General features: G+C 60.9%; 2 protein-coding genes across 2 annotated transcripts in view; one reads left to right on the forward strand and one right to left on the reverse strand.

Moving 5' to 3' along the window:
• Nucleotides 1-7,196, reverse strand: part of KMT2B (lysine methyltransferase 2B) — a 74,841-nt gene extending 67,645 nt beyond the window's left edge. The window contains 3 exon segments of the mRNA XM_054052581.1: nucleotides 381-1,256; nucleotides 2,878-2,944; nucleotides 6,884-7,196. Of these exon segments, the coding sequence (XP_053908556.1) occupies nucleotides 381-1,256; nucleotides 2,878-2,944; nucleotides 6,884-7,180 (1,240 nt within the window). The 5' untranslated portion in view covers nucleotides 7,181-7,196.
• Nucleotides 7,197-9,124: 1,928 nt separating this feature from the next.
• Nucleotides 9,125-22,983, forward strand: part of LOC128849910 (nephrin-like) — a 60,707-nt gene continuing 46,848 nt past the window's right edge. Inside the window, exons 1-7 of the mRNA XM_054052606.1 lie at nucleotides 9,125-9,145; nucleotides 10,558-10,591; nucleotides 13,741-13,920; nucleotides 16,030-16,152; nucleotides 17,644-17,763; nucleotides 20,208-20,289; nucleotides 22,402-22,505. Coding sequence (XP_053908581.1) covers nucleotides 9,125-9,145; nucleotides 10,558-10,591; nucleotides 13,741-13,920; nucleotides 16,030-16,152; nucleotides 17,644-17,763; nucleotides 20,208-20,289; nucleotides 22,402-22,505 — 664 coding nt within the window. The remainder of the gene's footprint in view (nucleotides 9,146-10,557; nucleotides 10,592-13,740; nucleotides 13,921-16,029; nucleotides 16,153-17,643; nucleotides 17,764-20,207; nucleotides 20,290-22,401; nucleotides 22,506-22,983) is intronic.

The raw sequence follows: 22,983 nt of genomic DNA on the forward strand, positions 1-22,983 counted from the left end.
GATGTTACTGGGGGGCACTGGGATGTTACTGGGGGGCACTGGGCCTTCCCCAGTGCTTACTGGGAGGTCACCAGGGCCACCAGTACATACTGGGAGGCCACTGGTGGATACTGGGAGACCACCAGTGGTTACTGGGAGGCCACCAGTGCCACCAGTACATACTGGAACGCCACCAGTGGCTACCGGGAGGCCACCAGTATGTACTGGGATGTTACCAGTGGATACTGGGAAGCCACCAGTGCATGATGGGACATCACCAGTGACTACTGGGAGGTCACCAGTGCCACCAGTAGCTACTGGGAGGCCACCATTGGATACTGGGCGGCCACCAGCGACTACTGAGAGATCACCAGTACCACCAGTGGCTACTGGGAGACTACCAGTGGCTACCGGGAGGTCACCAGTGACTACTGGGAGGCCACCAGTGTATGATGGGATATGACCAGTGGCTACTGGGAGGTCACCAGTGCCCCCAGTAAGTACTGGGATGTTACCAGTGGCTACTGGGAGGCCCTCAGCGGCTACTGGGAGGTCCCCAGTGCCACCAGTAGCTACTGGGATGTTACCATTGGCTACTGGGAGGCCCTCAGCGGCTACTGGGAGGTCCCCAGTGCCACCAGTAGCTACTGGGATGTCACCAGTGGCTACTGGGAGGTCCCCAGTGCCCCCAGTAGGTACTGGGAGGTCCCCAGCGGCTACTGGGAGGTCCCCAGTGCCACCAGTAGATACTGGGATGTTACCAGTGGGTACTGGGAGACCCTCAGCGGCTACTGGGAGGTCCCCAGTGGGTACTGAGAGGTCCCCAGCAGATACTGGGAGGTCCACAGTGCCACCAGTAAGTACTGGGAGGTGCCCAGTGGCTACTGGGAGGTCCCCAGTGGGTACTGAGAGGTCCCCAGCGGCTACTGGGAGGTCCCCAGTGCCCCCAGTGGGTACTGGGAGGTTCCCAGTGGCTACTGGGAGGTCCCCAGCGGGTACTGGGAGGTCCCCAGTGCCCCCAGTAGGTACTGGGATGTTCCCAGCGGGTACTGGGAGGTCCCCAGTGTGTACTGGGAGGCTCCCAGCAGGCGGCGGAGGGTCGACGAAGCGTCGGGGGGGTCGGATGGGCCGAGCGGAGCGGGCGCTAACGAAGGGGGTAACGAACTGCCGGAGGCTGCCCAGCACCGTACCCCTCCCCCGCCGCCCCCGAGCCCCCCCTCGGCCGCGGGGGGGGAACACGTCCTCGCTGGGGGGGGGCGGGGCGCCCCACGGGGTCCCTGCGGGGGGAGGGAGGCGTTAGACTGGGGGGGGACACCCCAAAAGGGGAATCTCCCCCATAATGGGATGGGACACCCCCATAAGGGGAACCCTCCCCCATAATAGGAACCCCCCCATAATGGGACCCCTCCACAACGGGAACCCCCCCATAATGGGATGGGAACCCCCCCATAAGGGGACCCCCCAAAAGGGAACACCCCCATAATGGAAACCCCCCATAATGGGATGGGACCTCCCCAAAGGGGACCCCCCCCATAATGGGATGGAAGCCCCCCCATAATGGGAACCCCCCATAATGGGAACCCCCCCATAATGGGAACCCCCCCATAATGGGATGGGAGCCCCACTTAACGGGAACCCCCCCATAATGGGATGGGACCTCCCAATAATGGGATCCACCCCATAATGGGATCCCCCCCAAATCGGACCCCCCCCCCATAATGGGATGGGACACCCCCAAATGGGATGGGGCCCCCCATAATGGGATGGGACCCCCCATAATGGGAACCCCCCCATAATGGGATGGGACCCCCACATAATGGGATGGGACCCCCACTTAACGGGAACCCCCCAATAATGGGACCCCCCCCAAATCGGATGGGACACCCCCAAATGGGATGGGGCCCCCCATAATGGGAACTCCCCCATAATGGGAACCCCCAAAAGGGGACCCCCCCATAATGGGAACCCCCCCATAATGGGATGGGACCCCCACATAATGGGATGGGACCTCCCCAAAGGGGATCCCCCCATAATGGGAACCCCCCATAATGGGATGGGACCCCCCAAAAGGGGACCCCCCCATAATGAGAACCCCCCAAATGGGACCCCGAGGGATGGGACCTCCCCCAAATGGGATGGAACACCCCCAAATGGGATGGGGCCCCCCATAATGGGATGGGACCCCCCAAATGGGAACCCCTCATAATGGGATGGGACCCCCCCAAATGAGATCCCCCCAAATGGGGCCCCGAGGGATGGGACCCCCCCCTATAATGGGACCCCCCCCATAATGGGATCCTGAGGGATGGGACCCCCCATAATGCAATGGGACACCCCCAAATGGAACCCCGAGGGGGAATTTGGGGGAAAAAGGGGGGGTTGGGGAGGAAAAAGAGGGGGTTTGGGGTGAAAAAAGGGGGGTTTGGGGAGGAAAAAGGGGGGGTTTGGGGTGAAAAAGGGGGGGTTGGGGGAAAAGGGGGGGTTGGGAGGAAAAGGGGGGGTTGGGGGAGAAAAAGGGGGGGTTGGGGGAGAAAAAGGGGGGGTTGGGGGAGGAAAAAGAGGGGTTTGGGGTGAAAAAGGGGGGGTTGGGGTGAAAAAGGGGGGGTTGGGGTGAAAAAGGGATTTAGGGGAGGAAAAAGAGGGGTTTGGGGTGAAAAAGGGATTTAGGGGAGGAAAAAGAGGGGTTTGGGGTGAAAAAGGGGGGGGTTGGGGTGAAAAAGGGGGGGTTGGGGTGAAAAAGGGGGGGGTTGGGGTGAAAAAGGGGGGGGTTGGGGGAGAAAAAGGGATTTAGGGGAGGAAAAAGAGGGGTTTGGGGTGAAAAAGGGGTTTGGGGGGTAAAAATGGAGGGTCTGAGGTTTTGGGGTGAAAAAGGTGTATTTTGGGGGGGTTGTTCCCCACCTCTGGGCGAGCGCCGGGCGGGGGGGGCGGACGGCAGCTCCTCCGGGCGGAAACCCCAAAACTCGTCCTGAAAAAGGGGGGGAGAAAATGGGGGTGAGAGACAGCAGGGGGACACGGGGGGGCGGGAGGGGACACACAGGAGGGGACACGCATGACAGGGAGGGGACACGCGTGACGGGGAGGGGACACACGGGATGGGACACACGGGAGGGGACACGCGTGACAGGGAGGGGACACATGTGACGGGACACACGGGATGGGACACGCGTGACGGTGATGTGACACAACACACGGGATGTGACATATGTGACAGCGAGGGGACACGTGTGACATGTGTGACAGGGATGTGACACGTGACAGGACACACGGGATGTGACACGCGTGACAGGGAAGGGGACACGTGTGACAGAACACATGGGATGTGACACGTGTGACAGGGAGGGGACACGCGTGAGGGGACATGTGGGATGTGACATGACAGAGAGGGGACACAGGGGACGGGACACGTGAGATGTGACATGCGTGACATGGAGGGGACACGCGGGACACAGAACACGTGTGACAGGGAGGGGACACGTGTGACAGGACACACGGGATGTGACATGTGTGACACGACATGCAACATGTGACACGTGTGACAGAGGGGACACGTATGACAGGACATGTGGGAGGTGACGCGTGTGACCCCTCTGCCCCACAAGTGACTCCTCTGCCCCACAAGTGACCCTCTCTCTGCCCCACAAGTGACCCCTCTCTGCCCCACAAGTGCCCCTCTCTGCCCCACAAGTGACCCCTCTCTGCCCCACAAGTGACCCCTCTCTGCCCCACACGTGACCCTTTCTCTGCCCCACACGTGACCCTCTCTCTGCCCCACACGTGACCCTCTCTCTGCCCCACACGTGACCCTCTCTCTGCCCCACAAGTGCCCCCTCTGCCCCACAAGTGACCCTCTCTCTGCCCCACATGTGACCACTCTGCCCCACATGTGACCACTCTGCCCCACAAGTGCCCCCTCTGCCCCACAAGTGACCCCTCTCTGCCCCCCAAGTGCCCCTCTCTGCCCCACACGTGACCCCTCTCTGCCCCACAAGTGACCCCTCTCTGCCCCCCAAGTGCCCCTCTCTGCCCCACACGTGACCCCTCTCTGCCCCACAAGTGACCCTCTCTGCCCCACAAGTGACCCCTCTCTGCCTCACAAGTGACCCTCTCTCTGCCCCACAAGTGACCCCTCTCTGCCCCACAAGTGACCCCTCTCTGCCCCACAAGTGACCCTTCTCTGCCCCACAAGTGACCCCTCTCTGCCCCACAAGTGCCCCTTCTCTGCCCCACAAGTGCCCCTTTTCTGCCCCACAAGTGACCCTCTCTCTGCCCCACATGTGCCCCCTCTCTGCCCCACAAGTGACCCCTCTCTGCCCCACAAGCGACCCCTCTCTGCCTCACAAGTGACCCTCTCTCTGCCCCACAAGTGACCCTTCTCTGCCCCACAAGTGACCCCTCTCTGCCCCACAAGTGACCTCTCTCTGCCCCACAAGTGCCCCTTCTCTGCCCCACAAGTGACCTCTCTGCCCCACAAGTGACCCTCTCTCTGCCCCACAAGTGACCCCTCTGACCCACAAGTGACCCTCTCTCTGCCCCACAAGTGACCCCTCTGCCCTACAAGTGACCTCTCTCTGCCCCACAAGTGCCCCTTCTCTGCCCCACAAGTGACCCTCTCTCTGCCCCACAAGTGACCTCTCTGCCCCACAAGTGACCCTCTCTCTGCCCCACAAGCGACCCCTCTCTGCCCCACAAGTGACCCCTCTCTGCCCCACAGATTCCTCTCACCCCCTCAGACCCCCCCAAACCCCCTCTTGACCCTTTACTGACCCCAAATCCCCATTTTAACCCTTTACTGACCCCCATTTCAGAGACCCCAAACCCCCCTTTTAACCCCTTATTGACCCCCATTTCCCCTCACAGCCCCCCTAAACCCCCTCTCACCCCTGTACTGACCCCAAACCCCCCTTTTAGCCCCTCACTGACCCCCATTTCCCCTCAGAACCCCTCAAAACCCCCTTTTAACCCCTCATTGACCCCCATTTCCCCTCAGAACCCCCCAAACCCCCTCTTAACCCTTGATAGAACCCAACCCCCCCTTTTAACCCCCCATTGACCCCCATTTTCCCTCAGAGCACCCCTAAACCCCATCTTAACCCTTGATAGAACCCAACCCCCCCTTTTAACCTCTCATTGACCCCCATTTCCCCTCAGAACCCCCCAAACCTCCTCTTAACCCTTGATAGAACCCAACCCCCCCTTTTAACCCCCCATTGACCCCCATTTTCCCTCAGAGCCCCCCTAAACCCCCTCTTAACCCTTTACTGACTCCAAACCCCCTTTTAACCCCTTATTGACCCCCATTTTCCCTCAGAGCGCCCCTAAACCCACTCTTAACCCTTTACTGACCCCAAACCCCCTTTCAACCCCTCGTTAACTCCCATTTCCCCTCAGAGCCCCCCTAAACCCCCTTTTAACCCCTTATTGACCCCCATTTTCCCTCAGAGCACCCCTAAACCCCCTCTTAACCCTTTATTGACCCCCATTCCCCTCAGAGCACCCCTAAACCCCCTCTAAACCCTTTATTGACCCCCATTTCCCCTCAGAGCACCCCTAAACCCCCTCTTAACCCTTTATTGACCCCATTTCCCCTCACAGCACCCCTAAACCCCCTCTTAACCCTTTATTGACCCCATTTCCCCTCACAGCACCCCTAAACCCCCTCTAAACCCTTTATTGACCCCCAGTTCCCCTCACAGCACCCCTAAACCCCCTCTTAACCCTTTATTGACCCCATTTCCCCTCACAGCACCCCTAAACCCCCTCTTTACCCTTTATTGACCCCCAGTTCCCCTCAGAGCACCCCCAAACCCCCTTTTAATCCTTTACTGACCCCAAACCCCCTTTCAACCCCTCAGTGACCCCCATTTCCCCTCAGAGCACCCCCAAACCCCCTCTCAGCCCTTGACAGACCCCAACTCCCCTTTTAACCCTTTATTGACCCCCATTCCCCCTCAGAGACCCCCTAAACCCCCTATTAACCCTTCACTGACCCTCAGTTCCCCTCAGAACACCCCCAACCCCCCTTTTAATCCTTTACTGACCCCAAACCCCTTTTTAACCCCTTTATTGACCCCCACTTCCCCTGAGAGCACCCCGAAACCCCCTTTTAATCCTTTACTGACTCCAAACCCCCCTTTAACCCTTTACTGACCCCCATTTCCCCTCAGAACCCCCCTAAACCCCCTCTTAACCCTTGACAGACCTCAAACCCCCTTTTAACCCTTTATTGACCCCCATTTCCCCTCAGAGCGCCCCTAAACCCCCTCTTAACCCCTTACTGACCCCAAACCCCCTTTTAACCCCTCATTGACCCCCATATCCACTCAGAGGCCCACAAACCCCCTTTTAACCCTTTACTGACCCCCATTCCCCTCAGAAACCCCCTAAACCCCCTATTAACCCTTTATTGACCCCCATTTCCCCTCAGAGACCCCCTAAACCCCCTATTAACCCTTTATTGACCCCCATTTCCCTCAGAGCGCCCCCAACCCCCCTTTTAATCCTTTACTGACCCCAAACCCCCTTTTAACCCCTCATTGACCCCCATTTCCCCCTCACAGCCCCCCTAAACCCTCTCTTACGCCTTTATAGACCTCAAACTCCCTTTTAACCCCTCATTGACCCCCATTTCCCCTCAGAACCCCCCTAAACCCCTTCTCAGCCCTTGACAGACCCCAAACCCCCCTTTTAACCCTTTATTGACCCCCATTTCCCCTCAGAGACCCCCTAAACCCCCTCTTACCCCTTTACTGACCCCAAACCCCCTTTTAACGCCTCACTGTCCCCCATTTCCCCCTCAGAGCCCCCCCAAACCCCCTCTTACCCCTTTACCGACCCTAAACCCCCCCCTTTCAACCCCTCATTGACCCCCGTTTGCCGTCGGAGCCCCCCCAAACGCCTCACTCACCGGTGGGCTCCCCCCGTCCCCCAGCAGCGCTCGCAGCCGCCTCATCCCGCCGCATAGGCCCAGCAGCGCCCGCACCGCGGGGTCCGTGGTGGCGGTGGTTGTTGTTGTTTCTCCGGGAGGCCCCAAAAGCGGAGTCCGAGACCGGAGAGAGGAGGAGGAGGAAGACGAAGAAGAGGAGGTGGAAGAGGAGGAAGGGAAAGGGGAACGGCCCGGGCCCCGACCCGGAGGCCGAGCGGGGAAGCGGCCGCGGGCGGGAGGAGCCCAAGACCCCGCCGAGCCGCCGCCGCCCGCCGCCATCTTGGACCGGAGCCGCGGGGGCGGGGCGGGGCGAGGAGGGGGGCGTGGCCAGAGCGGAGGAGGGCGCTCATTGGTTACCGCCACTAGGCAGCGGGCGCTGATTGGCTGAGAGCTGCGGAGGGGGCGTGGCCAGCATGGAGGCGAGAGGAGCGGGGCCAGCGTTGAAGCGGGCGCTGATTGGCTGAGAGGAGACAGAGGGGGCGTGGACACCGCCGACGCAGGCGCTTATTGGCTGTCGCCGCGCGGCAACGGGCGCTGATTGGCTGAGAGTGGCGGAGAGGGCGTAGCCAGCCCCGAGGCGGGAAGGGGCGTGGCCACAGTCTATTCGGGCGCTGATTGGTTGAGAGGAAACAGAGGGGGCGTGGCCATCGCCCACACAGGTCCTTATTGGCTGTTGCCGCGAGGCAACGGGAGACGATTGGCTGGAAGGAGGGGGAGAGGGGAGGGGGAGCGGAGGGGGCGTGGCCGGCCCTGAGGTGGGAAGGGGCGTGGCCACAGTCTAATCGGGCGCTGATTGGCTGAGAGGCGCGAGAAGGGGCGTGGTCAGCGCTGTGGGGAGGGAGGAGGTGTGGCCAGAGAAAGGAAGGGAGGGGGAAATGGGGTTTAAATGGGGCGGGGGGGGACTTAGGGGGGTCCTGGGGGGGTAAATGGGGCTGGGGTGGCAGTCGGGGGGGTCCTGGGGGGGTAAATGGGGCTGGGGAATCAGTAGGGGGCGTGGCCAGCGCCGCGGGAGTCCGGGAGTTGTAGTCCGCACTACGAGTTTACTACAATGACTACGATTCCCACAATGCTTTGCGACGCGAGGAAAAGGGCGCCGGTGGTGGGACCGCGCGGGGCATCATGGGAGTTGTAGTTCGGGGGTCCTGGAACCCCCCAACTGCCCCCCCCAGCCCCATTTACCCCCCCAGGACCCCCCCCAACTGCACCCCCAGTCCCATTTACCCCTCCAGGACCCCCCCAACTGCCCCCCCAGCCCCATTTACCCCCCCCAGGACCCCCCCAACTGCCCCCCCAGCCCCATTTACCCCCCCAGGACCCCCCCCAACTGCCCCCCCAGCCCCATTTACCCCTCCAGGACCCCCCCAACTGCCCCCCCAGCCCCATTTACCCCCCCAGGACCCCCCCCAACTGCCCCCCCAGCCCCATTTACCCCCCCAGGACCCCCCCAAATGCCCCCCCAGCCCCATTTACCCCTCCAGAACCCCCCCAACTGCCCCCCCAGCCCCATTTACCCCCCCAGGACCCCCCCAACTGCACCCCCAGTCCCATTTACCCCCCCAGGATCCCCTCAACTGCCCCCCCAGCCCCATTTACCCCCCCAGGACCCCCCCAACTGCCCCCTCAGCCCCAATTACCCCCCCAGGACCCCCCCAACTGCCCCCCCAGCCCCAATTACCCCCCCAGGACCCCCCCCCAACTGCCCCCCCAGCCCCATTTACCCCCCCAGGATCCCCTCAACTGCCCCCCCAGCCCCATTTACCCCCCCAGGACCCCCCCAACTGCCCCCTCAGCCCCAATTACCCCCCCAGGACCCCCCCAACTGCCCCCCCAGCCCCAATTACCCCCCCAGGACCCCCCCAACTGCCCCCTCAGCCCCATTTACCCCCCCCAGGACCCCCCCAACTGCCCCCCCAGAACCATTTACCCCCCTAGGACCCCCCCAACTGCCCCCCCAGCCCCATTTACCCCTCCAGGACCCCCCCCAACTGCCCCCCCAGCCCCATTTACCCCCCCAGGACCCCCCCTAACTGCCCCTCCACCCCCATTATACCCCCTCGGAGCTGCCCCCCCCCCCCCATTCCAGCTGCTCCCTGTCACCCCCCCCCCGCATTCCTCACATTCCCCTGTCGGGGGGGGGAGGAGCATGTGGGGGGGGACCCGGACTCCTCCCCCCCCAATAAAGGGGGGACCCTCGAAGGGGGGGGCGCCCAGTGCGGAGTGGGGATGGTGCAGAGCTCGAGTGCTGTGAGTGGGGGGGGGGAATGGGGCGGGGGGGGGCAGTTGGGGGGGTCCTGGGGGGGGTAAATGGGGCTGAGGGGGCAGTTGGGGGGGTCCTGGGGGGGTAAATGGGGCTGGGGGGGCAGTTGGGGGGGTCCTGGGGGGGTAAATGGGGCTGGGGGGGCAGTTGTGGGGCAGTTGGAGGCAGTTGTGGGGCAGAGGGATCAGTTGTGGGCAGTTGTGGGGCAGTTGTGGGCAGTTGTGGGGCAGTTGGAGGCAGTTGTGGGGCAGTTGTGGGGCAGAGGGTTCAGTTGGGGTCAGTTTGGGGGCAGTTGTGGGGCAGTTGTGGGGCAGTTTGGGGCAGTTGTGGGGCAGTTTGGGGCAGTTGTGGGGCAGTTGGAGGCAGTTGGGTGTCAGTTGGGGGGCAGAGGGGGTCAGTTGGGGGCAGTTGGGGTCAGTTGTGGGGCAGATGTGGGGCAGAGGGGTCAGTTGGAGGCAGTTTGGGGTCAATTGGGGGCAGTTGGGGGGCGGAGGAGTCAGTTGGAGGCAGTTTGGGGTCAGTTGTGGGGCAGAGGGGGCAGTTGGGGGTCAATTGGGGGCAGTTGGGGGCAGTTGTGGGGCAGAGGGGGCAGTTAGAGGCAGTTTGGGGTCAGTTGGGGGGCGGAGGAGTCAGTTGGAGGCAGTTTGGGGTCAGTTGTGGGGCAGAGGGAGCAGTTGGGGGGCAGTTGTGGGGCAGAGGGGTCAGTTGGGGGTCAATTGGGGCAGTTGGAGGCAGTTTGGGGGCAGTTGGGGGTCAGTTGAGGCAATTGTGGGGCAGGGGGTCAGTTGGGGGTCAGTTGTGGGGCAGTTGTGCGGCAGTTGTGGGGCAATTGTGGGGCAGAGGGGGCAGTTAGAGGCAGTTGGGGGGCAGAGGGGGCAGTTAGAGGCAGTTTGGGGGCAGTTGGGGGGTGGAGGAGTCAGTTGGAGGCAGTTTGGAGTCAGTTGTGGGGCAGAGGGGGCAGTTGGGGGCAGTTGTGGGGCAGAGGGGGCAGTTGGGGGCAGTTGTGGGGCAGAGGGGGCAGTTGGGGGGCAGTTGGGGGCAGTTGTGGGGCAGAGGGGTCAATTAGAAGCAGTTGTGGGGCAGTTGTGGGGCAGTTGTGGGCAGTTGTGGGCCAGAGGGGTCAATTGGAGGCAGTTGTGGGGCAGTTGTGGGCAGTTGGGGGGCAGTTGGGGGCAGTTGTGGGGCAGAGGGGTCAATTAGAGGCAGTTGTGGGGCAGTTGTGGGCAGTTGTGGGGCAGAGGGGTCAATTGGAGGCAGTTGTGGGGCAGTTGTGGGCAGTTGGGGGGCAGTTGGGGGCAGTTGTGGGGCAGAGGGGGCAGTTGGGGAGCAGTTTGGGGTCAGCTGGGGGGCAGAGGGTTCAGTTGGGGGGCAGTTGGGGGTCACTCCTGTCCCCCCTCAGGTGTTTCTGTGGCTGCTGCTCCTCGGGGTCGAAGGTGAGGGGTCACGTGATCATGGGGGGGTCACATGGGGTGGGAGGGGTCACGTGATCATGGGGGGTCACATGGGGTGGGAGGGGTCATGTGGCTGTGGGGGGTCACGGAGTCCTATGGGGGTCACTGAGGTCATGGGGGTCACATGATCATAGGGGGTCACATGATCACAGGAGTCACATGGGTTGGGGGTGTTGTGGGGTCAGGGGGTCACAGGGGTCACATGGGGGTCACAAGGGTTGGGGTGGGGGTCATGTGATCACGGGGTCACGGGGCCATATTGGGTCATGTGATCGTGGGGTTCATGGGGTCATATGGGGTCATGGCGGAGGTCACATGGGAGTCATGTGACTGGGGGAGGGGGGGTGTTGTCACCAAGGGGGTCACAGAGGGGTCATGGGGTCACAAGAGGTCATGTGATAATGGGGTGATGGGGTCACATGGGTTGGGGTCAAGGGGTCACGTGATCATGGGGTCACGGGGAGCCATGTTGGGTCATGTGATTGTGGGGTTCACAAGGGTCACACAGGGTTGGGGGGGTCACACGGGGTCACGTGATCATGGGGTCATAGGGGTCACATGGGTTGGCATCATGGGATCATGGGGTCACGTGATCATGGGGTCAGAGGGGTCACAGGGTCATGTGATAATGGGGTGATCGTGAGGGTCACATGGGGTCACATGGGGGTCATGTGATCATCGGGGTCACATGGGGTCGTGGGGTCACGTGATCATAGGGGTCACATGGGGTCATGGGGTCACATGATCATGGGGGGGTCACTGGATCATTGGGCCTCATGGGTTGGGGTCCTGGGGTCATGTGATCATGGGGTCATGTGATCGCAGGGGTCGTGGGGTCACGTGATCATGGGGGTCAGAAGGCGTCGCAGGGGTTTTAGGGGCCTGGGGTCACGTGATGATGGGGGTCACATGGGGGTCCCGGGGTCACATGGGGGTCCCATGGGGGCCCCATTGGGATCTCGGGGCTCACATTGGGGTCCAATAGGGGTCACGTTGGGGTCCAATAGGGGTCCCATGGGGGTCACATTGGGGTCCGGGAGGGTCCAGGGGTCACATAGGGGCCACATGGGGGTCTTGGGGGTCATATTGGGGTTCCATTGGGGTGTTGGGCGTTGCATTGGGGTCCCATTGGGGTGTTGGGGGTCCCATTGGGGTCCCATTGGGGTCCCATAGGGGTCCCATAGGGGTCACATTAGTGTCCCATTGGGGTGTTGGGGGTCCCATAGGGGTCACATTGGGGTCACATTGGGGTCCCATTGGGGTGTTGGGGGTCCCATTGGGGTCCCATAGGGGTCACATTAGGGTCCCATTGGGGTGTTGGGGGTCCCATAGGGGTCACATTGGGGTCCCATTGGGGTCCCATTGGGGTGTTGGGGGTCCCATTGGGGTCCCATAGGGGTGTTGGGGGTCACATTGGGGTCCCATTGGGGTCCCATTGGGGTGTTGGGGGTCCCATTGGGGTCCCATAGGGGTGTTGGGGGTCACATTGGGGTCCCATTGGGGTCCCATTGGGGTGTTGGGGGTCCCATTGGGGTCCCATAGGGGTGTTGGGGGTCACATTGGGGTCCCATTGGGGTCCCATTGGGGTGTTGGGGGTCCCATTGGGGTCCCATAGGGGTGTTGGGGGTCATATTGGGGTCCCATTGGGGTCCCATTGGGGTGTTGGGGGTCCCATTGGGGTCCCATAGGGGTGTTGGGGTTCATATTGGGGTCCCATTGGGGTCCCATTGGGGTGTTGGGGGTCCCATTGGGGTCCCATAGGGGTCACATTAGGGTCCCATTGGGGTGTTGGGGGTCCCATAGGGGTCACATTGGGGTCCCATTGGGGTCCCATTGGGGTGTTGGGGGTCATATTGGGGTCCCATAGGAGTCCCATGGGGGTCCCGGGGGTCCTGGGGTTCACATTGGGGTCCCATGGGGGTCACATTGGGGTCCCATAGGAGTCCCATGGGGGTCCCGGAGGTCCTGGGGTTCACATTGGGGTCCCCTGGGGGTCCTATTGGGGTGTTGGGGGTCCCATAGGGGTCCCATTGAGGTCTTTGGGGTCCCATTGGGATCTTATAGGGGTAACATTGGGGTCCCATAGAAGTCTCAGGGGTCCCATAGGGGTCCCATAGGAGTTTTGGGGTTCCCATTGGAGTTTTGGGGTTCCCATGGGGGTTTTGGGGTCCCCCCAGGCCGTTTCGGGGAGCAGCCTGCCAACGCCAGCGCCGTGCTGGGTTTGGGGGTGCTCTGGGGTTCCCATTGGGGTTTTGGGGTTCCCATGGGGTTTTGGGGTGCTCTGGGGTTCCCATGGGGGTTTTGGGGTCCCCCCAGGCCGTTTCGGGGAGCAGCCTGCCAACGCCAGCGCCGTGCTGGGTTTTGGGGTGCTTTGGGGTTCCCATTGGGGTTTTGGGGTTCCCATGGGGTTTTGGGGTGCTCTGGGGTTCCCATTGGGGTTTTGGGGTTCCCATGGGTGTCTCGGGGTTCCCATTGGAGTTTTGGGGTTCCCATTGGGGTTTTGGGGTTCCCATGGGTGTCTCGGGGTTCCCATTGGAGTTTTGGGGTTCCCATGGGGGTTTTGGAGTTCCCATGGGTGTCTCGGTGTTCCCATTGGGGTTTTGGGGTGCCCATGGGGGTTTTGGGGTCCCCCCAGGCCGTTTCGGGGAGCAGCCTGCCAACGCCAGCGCCGTGCTGGGTTTTGGGGTGCTCTGGGGTTCCCATTGGGGTTTTGGGGTCCCACTGGGGTTTTGGGGTTCCCATGGGGTTTTGGGGTGCTCTGGGGTTCCCATTGGGGTTTTGGGTTTCCCATGGGGGTTTTGGGGTGCTCTGGGGTTCCCACTGGGGTTTTGGGTTTCCCATGGGGGTTTTGGGGTTCCCATGGGGGTTTGGGGGTGCTCTGGGGTTCCCATGGGGGTTTCGGGGTTCCCATGGGGGTTTTGGGGTTCCCATGGGGTTTTGGGGTGCTCTGAGGTTCCCATGGGGGTTTTGGGGTCCCCCAGGCCGTTTCGGGGAGCAGCCTGCCAACGCCAGCGCCGTGCTGGGTTTGGGGGTGCTCTGGGGTTCCCATTGGGGTTCTGGGGTTCCCATGGGGGTTCTGGGGTTCCCATTGGGGTTTTGGGGTTCCCATGGGGGTTTTGGGGTCCCCCCAGGCCGTTTCGGGGAGCAGCCTGCCAACGCCAGCGCCGTGCTGGGTTTTGGGGTGCAGCTGCGGTGCGCGGTGGAGGGGGGTCGGGGGGGGGCGGTGCAGTGGGCGCGGGGGGGGCTGCTGCTCGGGCCCCTCCCCCACCCGCGGCACCCCCGCTACCGCCCCCGCGGGGACCCCAACGCAGGTAACCCCCCCACCAGGAACCACCAGTAACAACCAGTAACCACCAGTAACACCCAGTGCCATCCCAGTAACACCCACTGCCGTCCCAGAGCCCTCCCAGTAACCACCAGTGCATCCCAGTGCCATCCCAGTAACAACCAGTGCCTCCCAGTAACACCCACTGCCATCCCAGTAACACCCAGTGCCTCCCAGTAACACCCACTGCCATCCCAGTAACACCCAGTGCCATCCCAGTAACCACCAGTGCATCCCAGTGCCATCCCAGTAACACCCAGTGCCTCCCAGTAACACCCACTGCCATCCCAGTAACACCCAGTGCCATCCCAGTAACAACCAGTGCCTCCCAGTAACACCCAGTGCCATCCCAGTAACCACCAGTGCATCCCAGTGCCATCCCAGTAACAACCAGTGCCTCCCAGTAACACCCACTGCCATCCCAGTAACACCCAGTGCCTCCCAGTAACACCCACTGCCATCCCAGTAACACCCACTGCCATCCCAGAGCCCTCCCAGTAACCACCAGTGCATCCCAGTGCCATCCCAGTAACCACCAGTGCATCCCAGTGCCTTCCCAGTAACAACCAGTGCATCCCAGTGCCATCCCAGTAACCGCCAGTGCATCCCAGTGCCTTCCCGGAAACCACCAGTGCATCCCAGTGCCTCCCAGTAACACCCACTGCCATCCCAGAGCCCTCCCAGTAACAACCAGTGCCTCCCAGTGCCATCCCAGTAATCACCAGTGCCTCCCAGTGCCCTCCCAGTAACACCCACTGCCATCCCAGTAACAACCAGTGCCCCCAGCAACAACCAGTGCCATCCCAGTGACCTCCCAGTAACCACCAGTGCCTCCCAGTGCCCTCCCAGTAACAACCAGTACATCCCAGTGACATCCCAGTAACACCCACTGCCATCCCAGTCCCTCCCAGTGCCCCCCAACCCTCTCCCAGTCCCTCCCAGCAACCACCAGTACCCTCCCAGTACCCTCCCAAGCCCTCCCAGTGCCCCCCAATCTCTTCCCAGTCCCTCCCAATCCCCTCCCAGTGCCTCCCAGTAACCACCAGTACCCTCCCATTGCCTCACAGCCCCTCCCAGTGCCCCCCAATTCCCTCCCAGTGCCCCCCAATTCCCTCCCAATCCCTCCCAGTGCCCCACAACCCTCTCCCAGTCCTTCCCAGTGCCCCCCAATCCCCTCCCAGTGCCCCCCAGTTCCCTTCCAGCCCCTCCCAGTGCCCCCCAGTCCCCTCCCAATGCCTCCCAGTGCCCCCCAGTTCCCTCCCAGTCCCTCCCAGTGCCCCCAATCCCTTCCCAATCCCTCCCAGTGCCTCTCAATCCCCTCCCAGTGCCTCCCAGTCCCTCCCAATCCTCTCCCAGTCCCTCCCAGTAACCACCAGTACCCTCCCAGTGCCCCCCAATTCCCTCCCAGAGGCCCCCAGTTCCCTCCCAGTGCCCCACAACCCTCTCCCAGTCCCCCCCAGTCCCCCCCAATTCCCTCCCAGTCCCTCCCAGTCCCCTCCCAGTGCCTCCCAGTCCCCTCCCAATCCCTCCCAGTGCCCCCCAGTCCCCTCCCAGTGCCTCCCAGTCCCCTCCCAATCCCTCCCAGTGCCCCCCAATCCCTTCCCAGTCCCTTCCAGTGCCCCCCAGTTCCCTTCCAGTCCCTCCCAGTGCCCCCCAATCCCTTCCCAATCCCTCCCAGTGCCTCCCAATCCCTCCCAATCCTCTCCCAGTCCCTCCCAGTAACCACCAGTACCCTCCCAGTGCCCCCCAATTCCCTCCCAGTCCCTCCCAGCCCCCTCCCAGTGCCCCCCAGTCCCCTCCCAATCCCTCCCAGTGCCCCACAACCCTCTCCCAGTCCCTTCCAGTGCCCCCCAATTCCCTCCCAGTCCCTCCCAGTCCATCCTGGTGCCCCCCAGTCCCCTCCCAGTCCCTCCCAGTGCCCCCCAATCCTCTCCCAGTCCCTCCCAGTAACCACCAGTACCCTCCCAGTGCCCCCCAATTCCCTCACAGAGCCCCCTAGTTCCCTTCCAGCCCCTCCCAGTGCCCCCCAGTCCCCTCCCAGCCCCTCCCAACCCCGTCCCAGTGCCTCCCAGTGCCTCCCAGTTCCCCCCCCCAGGCGAGCACCACCTCGAAATTGCGGGGGTGACACTGGAGGACGACGCGGCCTTCGAGTGCCAGGTGGGGGGGGGCAACGGCAGCGCCCCCCAGGCCTCGCGCCCCGCCCAGCTCACCGTACTGGGTGCGTACTGGGAGCACTGGGAGGGCGCTGGGAGGGTTTGGAACGGGCTGGGAAGGGGATTGGGGTGGACTGGGAGAGCATTGGGGGGCACTGGGAGGCACTGGGAGGGAGTGGGAGGGGAGTGGGGGGCACTGGGGGGCAGTGGGAGGGGGACTGGTGGTTACTGGGAGGCACTGGGAAGGACTGGGAGAGGGTCGTGGAGCACTGGGAGGAGATTGGGAGGCACTGGGGGGGATTGGGATGGACTGGGGGGCACTGGGTTGGACTGGGAGGGACTGGGAGGGATTGGGAGGGGACTGGGAGGGGATTGGGGTCACTGGGAGGCACTGGGAGGGGACTGGGAGGCACTGGGAGGGATTGGGGGGCACTGGGAGGCACTGGGATAGTCTGGGAGGCACTGGGAGGGGATTGGGATGGACTGGGAGGCACTGGGAGGGGACTGGGAGGCACTGGTTGTTACTGGGAGGGCATTAGGAAGTATTGGGTGTTACTGGGAGGTTAATGGAGGTTACTGGGAGGTTACTGGGAGGCACTGGGGGTTACTGGGAGGTTACTGGGAGGCACTGGGGGTTTACTGGGAGCGCACTGGGAGGCACTGAGGGTTACTGGGGGGCACTGGGTGTTACTGGGAGGTTACTGGGAGGCACTGGGGGTTACTGGGAGGCACTGGGGGTTTACTGGGAGCACACTGGGAGGCACTGGGGGTTTACTGGGAGCACACTGAGGTTTACTGGGAGCGCACTGGGAGGCACTGAGGGTTACTGGGAGGCACTGGGTGTTACTGGGAGGTTACTGGGAGGCACTGGGGGTTTACTGGGAGCACACTGGGAGGCACTGGGAGGGCACTAGGAAGGATTGGAGGTCACTGGGGGTTACTGGGAGGCACTGGGGTTTACTGGGAGGCACTGGGAGGCACTAGGGGTTACTGGGAGCACACTGGGAGGCACTGGGGGTTACTGGGAGCGCACTGGGAGGCACTGGGGGTTACTGGGAGGTTACTGGGAGGCACTGGGGGTTACTGGGAGGGCACTGGGAGGCACTGGGGGTTACTGGGAGCACACTGGGAGGCACTGGGGGTTTACTGGGAGCGCACTGGGAGGCACTGGGGGTTACTGGGAGGTTACTGGGAGGCACTGGGAGGCACTGGGGGTTACTGGGAGCGCACTGAGAGGCACTGGGGGTTACTGGGAGCACACTGGGAGGCACTGGGGGTTACTGGGAGGCACTGGGAGGTTACTGGGAGTGCACAGGGAGGCACTGGGGGTTACTGGGAGGGCACTGGGAGGCACTGGGGGTCACTGGGAGTGCACTGGAGGTTACTGGGAGGCACTGGGAGGTTACTGGGAGCGCACTGGGAGGCACTGGGGGTTACTGGGAGGTTACTGGGAGGCACTGGGGGTTACTGGGCGGCACTGGGGGTTACTGGGAGGCGCTGGGGGGGGCAGCGGGGGTTCCGTTCCCAGTCCGAACTGGTCCGTACTGGGGGCGCAGTGCCGCCCCGCCCCCCCCGGCTGGAGGCGCCCCCCGGGCCCTGGGGGGGAGGGGCCGAGATCACCGCCCGCTGTCACGTGACCGACGCCCGCCCCCCCGCCACCCTGACCCTCACCCTGGGTGAGCACTGGGAGGGACTGGGAGGGACTGGGAGGCACTGGGAGGGACTGGGAGGGACTGGTAGGGGACTGGGAGGGACTGGGAGGGGACTGGGAGGGACTGGGAGGGACTGGGAGGGGACTGGGCGGGACTGGGAGGGGATTGAGAGGGACTGGGAAGGACTGGGAGGGGACTGGGAAGGGACTGGGAGGGGATTGGGAGGGACTGGGAGGGGACTGGGAGGGACTGGGAGGGACTGGGAGGCGACTGGGAGGGACTGGGAGGCGACTGGGAGGGACTGGGAGGGACTGGGAGGCGACTGGGAGGGACTGGGAGGGACTGGGAGGAGACTGGGAGGGCTCTGGGAGGGACTGGGAGGGACTGGGAGGGACTGGGAGGGACTGGGAGGGGATTGGGAGGCACTGGGAGGGACTGGGAGAGGAGGGGTCGGTTTTGAGGTGTTTTGGGTCGATTTGGGGTTCATTTTGGGGCGATTTGGGGCTGAAATTGAGGGATTTTAGAATCGAGGATTTTGGGTCATTTTGGATGAATTTTGGTTCATTTTGGGTCCATTTGGGGTCATTTTGGGTACTTTTGGGGTGATTTTCGCTCCTTTGGGGGTCATTTGGTTCATTTTGAGGGGATTTAAGTCATTTTGGGCTCATTTTGGGGGGATTTGGGGCTGAAATTGAGGTTTTTAGAATCGAGGATTTTGGGTCATTTTGGGTCATTTTAATGTCATTTTGGGTCGATTTTGGGTCATTTTGGGTCAATTTGAGTCCATTTTGGGTCCATTTGGGTCATTTTGGGTACATTTGGGGTCATTTTGGGGGGATTTGGGGGCTGAAATTGAGGTTTTTAGAATCGGGGATTTTGGGTCATTTTGGGTCCATTTGGGGTCATTTTGGGTCAATTTTGGTTCATTTTGGGTCAATTTTGGTTCATTTTGCGTCGATTTGGGGTCATTTTGGGTACTTTTGGGGTGATTTGGGCTCCTTTGGGGGTCATTTGGGTCATTTTGGGGGGGATTGAGGTCATTTTGGGGTCATTTTGGGGAGATTTGGGGCTGAAATTGGGGTTTTTAGAATCGAGGATTTTGGGTCATTTTGGGTCAATTTAGGGTCATTTTGGGTCATTTTAATGTCATTTTGGGTCGATTTTGGGTCATTTGGGGTCAATTTGAGTCCATTTTGGGTCCATTTGGGTCATTTTGAGTACATTTGGGGTCATTTTGGGGGGATTTGGGGCTGAAATTGGGGTTTTTAGAATCGAGGATTTTGGGTCATTTTGGGTCGATTTGGGGTCATTTTGGGTCATTTTGGGTCAATTTGGGTCCATTTGGGGTCACTTTGGGTACTTTTGGGGTGATTTGGGCTCCTTTGGGGGTCATTTGGTTCATTTTGAGGGGATTTAAGTCATTTTGGGGTCATTTTGGGGCGATTTGGGGCTGAAATTGAGGGTTTTTAGAATCGAGGATTTTGGGTCATTTTGGGTCAATTTGAGTCCATTTTGGGTCATTTTGGGTCAATTTGGGTCCATTTTGGGTCAATTTGGGTCCATTTGGGGTCATTTTGGGTCCATTTGGGGTGATTTGGGCTCCTTTGGGGGGGATTGAGGTCATTTTGGGCTCATTTTGGGGAGATTTGGGGCTGAAATTGAGGTTTTTAGAATCGGGGATTTTGGGTCATTTTGGGTCCATTTGGGGTCATTTTGGGTGAATTTTGGGTCAATTTGGGTCCATTTGGGGTCATTTTGGGTACTTTTGGGGTGATTTGGGCTCCTTTGGGGGTCATTTGGTTCATTTTGAGGGGATTTAAGTCATTTTGGGGTCATTTTGGGGCGATTTGGGAGCTGAAATTGAGGTTTTTAGAATCGAGGATTTTGGGTCATTTTGGGTCAATTTGAGTCCATTTTGGGTCCATTTGGGGTCATTTTGGGTCAATTTGGAGTAATTTTGGGTACTTTTGGGGTGATTTTCGCTCCTTTTGGGGTCATTTGGTTCATTTTTGAGGGGATTTAAGTCATTTTGGGGTCATTTTGGGGCGATTTGGGGCTGAAATTGAGGTTTTTAGAATCGAGGATTTTGGGTCATTTTGGGTCAATTTTGGGTCATTTTGGGTCCATTTGGGGTCATTTTGGGTACTTTTGGGGTGATTTTGGCTCCTTTGGGGGTCATTTGGTTCATTTTGAGGGGATTTAAGTCATTTTGGGGTCATTTTGGGGGGATTTGGGGCTGAAATTGAGGGTTTTAGAATCGAGGATTTTGGGTCATTTTGGGTCATTTTGGGTCGATTTGGGCCGATTTTTTTCCTTGGAGTGGTTTGGAGCGCTTTGGGGCCGTTTTTGGGGGTGGTTTGAGGTTCGTTTCTGGGGGCGATTCGGAGCCCTTTTGGGGGCGGCGTTGATTTTTTTTTTGGGTGGAATTCCGGCGATTTTGGGTCATTCGGAGCCGTTTTTGGGCACAGGGGGAGAAACGTTGTCCGACGTCACCACTCGCGTCTTCGAGGGTTCCCACCCCAAACTGAGCTCCAGCGAGGCCACCGTCCGGTGAGCACCAGTACAGACCAGTATAGACCAGTATAAACCAGTATAAACCAGTATAGACCAGTACAGACCAGTATGGGCCGTTAGAAACCAGTAGGAGCTTCTCGAGGCAAGTGGGAGCCTGTATGAACCTTGGGGCCAGTATGCGCCAATGGGGCCCAGTATAAACCAGTATAGACCAGTATAAACCAGTATAGACCAGTATAAACGAATATAAACTGCTATAAACCAATATAAGGCAGTATAGAGCGCTATGGCCCAGTATAAACCAGTTTGGACCAGTCCAGGCCAGTAGAGCCCAGCAGAGGTGCTCCAGTGTAACCCAGTATGAACCAGTCCAGCCCAGTCCAGCTCACTCTGTCCCAGTATAAACCAGTTTAATCCAGTCTAACCCAGTCTAGCCCAGTCTAACCCAGTCTAACCCAGTCTAAACCAGTCTAAACCAGTCTAACCCCAGTCTGAACCAGTCTAACACAGTCTAACCCAGTCTAACCCAGTCTAGCCCAGTCAAAACCCAGTTTAACCCAGTCTAACCCAGTCTAACCCCAGTCTAACCCAGTCTAAACCAGTCTAAACCCAGTCTAGCCCAGTCTAACCCAGTCTAACCCAGTCTAACCCAGTCTAAACCCAGTCTAACCCAGTCTAACCCAGTCTAACCCAGTCTAACCCAGTCCAACCCAGTCTAACCCAGTCTAACCCAGTCTAACCCAGTCTAACCCAGTCTAAACGCACTCTAACCCAGTCTAACCCAGTCTAAACCCATCTAACCCCAGTTTAACCCAGTCTAACCCAGTCTAATCCAGTCTAACCCAGTCTAAACCCATCTAACCCCAGTCTAACCCAGTCTAACCCAGTCTAACCCAGTCTAACCCAGTCTAAACCCATCTAACCCCAGTTTAACCCAGTCTAACCCAGTCTAATCCAGTCTAAACCCATCTAACCCCAGTTTAACCCAGTCTAACCCAGTCTAACCCAGTCTAAACCCATCTAACCCCAGTTTAACCCAGTCTAACCCAGTCTAATCCAGTCTAAACCCATCTAACCCCAGTCTAACCCAGTCTAACCCAGTCTAACCCAGTCTAAACCCATCTAACCCCAGTTTAACCCAGTCTAACCCAGTCTAATCCAGTCTAACCCAGTCTAAACCCATCTAACCCCAGTTTAACCCAGTCTAACCCAGTCTAACCCAGTCTAAACCCAGTCTAAACCCATCTAACCCCAGTTTAACCCAGTCTAACCCAGTCTAATCCAGTCTAACCCAGTCTAAACCCATCTAACCCCAGTTTAACCCAGTCTAACCCAGTCTAAACCCATTCTAACCCAGTCTAATCCAGTCTAAAGTCTAAACCCAGTCCACCCCAGTCCTTCCCAGTCTACCCCAGTCGGCCCCAGTCCACCCCAGTCCATCCCAGTCGGCCCCAGTGGGCCCCAGTCGGCCCCAGTCTAACCCCAGTTTAACCCAGTGGGCCCCAGTCTGCCCCAGTCTGCCCCAGTCTGCCCCAGTCGGCCCCAGTCGGCCCCAGTCGGCCCCAGTCTAACCCCAGTTTAACCCAGTGGGCCCCAGTCTGCCCCAGTCTGCCCCAGTCGGCCCCAGTCGGCCCCAGTCTAACCCCAGTTTAACCCAGTGGGCCCCAGTCTGCCCCAGTCGGCCCCAGTCTGCCCCAGTCGGCCCCAGTCTAACCCCAGTTTAACCCAGTCGGCCCCAGTCCATCCCAGTCTGCCCCAGTCGGCCCCAGTCAGCCCCAGTCCATCCCAGTCGGCCCCAGTCTGCCCCAGTCGGCCCCAGTCGGCCCCAGTCTGCCCCAGTCGGCCCCAGTCGGCCCCAGTCGGCCCCAGTCTGCCCCAGTCGGCCCCAGTCGGCCCCAGTCCGCCCCAGTCGGCCCCAGTCGGCCCCAGTCCGCCCCAGTCGGCCCCAGTGGGCCCCAGTGGGCCCCAGTCTGCCCCAGTGGGCCCCAGTCGGCCCCAGTCTAACCCCAGTTTAACCCAGTGGGCCCCAGTCGGCCCCAGTCCGCCCCAGTCCGCCCCAGTCCGCCCCAGTCTGCCCCAGTCTGCCCCAGTCTGCCCCAGTTGGCCCCAGTGGGCCCCAGTCCCACCAGTGTGCTGGGTGTGGCGCAGGCTGCGGCCGAGCCCGGAGATGGACGGGCAGGAGCTCGTTTGTGCCGCCGCTAACGAGGCCGGGGCGGCGCCCGCCCGCGACTCCGTCACCCTCCGCCTGCTCGGTGAGACCAGCACCGACCAGTAACCCCCAGTGCCCTCCCAGTAACCCCCAGTGCCCTCCCAGTACCTCCCAGTAGCCCCCAGTGCCCTCCCAGTAGCCCCCAGTGCCCTCCCAGTACCTCCCAGTAGCCCCCAGTTCCTTCCCAGTGCCTCCCCAGTACCTCCCAGTACCTCCCAGTAGCCCCCAGTTCCCTCCCAGTGCCTCCCCAGTACCTCCCAGTACCTCCCAGTACCTCCCAGTAGCCCCCAGTTCCCTCCCAGTACCACCCAGTAGCCCCCAGTGCCCTCCCAGTATCCCCCAGTGCCCTCCCAGTAGCTCCAGTGCCCTCCCAGTACCTCCCAGTATCCGCCAGTACCCCCAGTCCCTCCCAGTGCCCTCCCAATACCTCCCAGTAGCCCCTAGAGCCATCCCAGTACCTCCCAGTAGCCCTCAGTGCCCTCCCAGTGCCTCCCCAGTACCTCCCAGTAGCCCCAAGTTCC

Source organism: Cuculus canorus, chromosome 35, assembly GCF_017976375.1.
Source record: "Cuculus canorus isolate bCucCan1 chromosome 35, bCucCan1.pri, whole genome shotgun sequence".
NCBI lineage: Eukaryota > Metazoa > Chordata > Aves > Cuculiformes > Cuculidae > Cuculus > Cuculus canorus.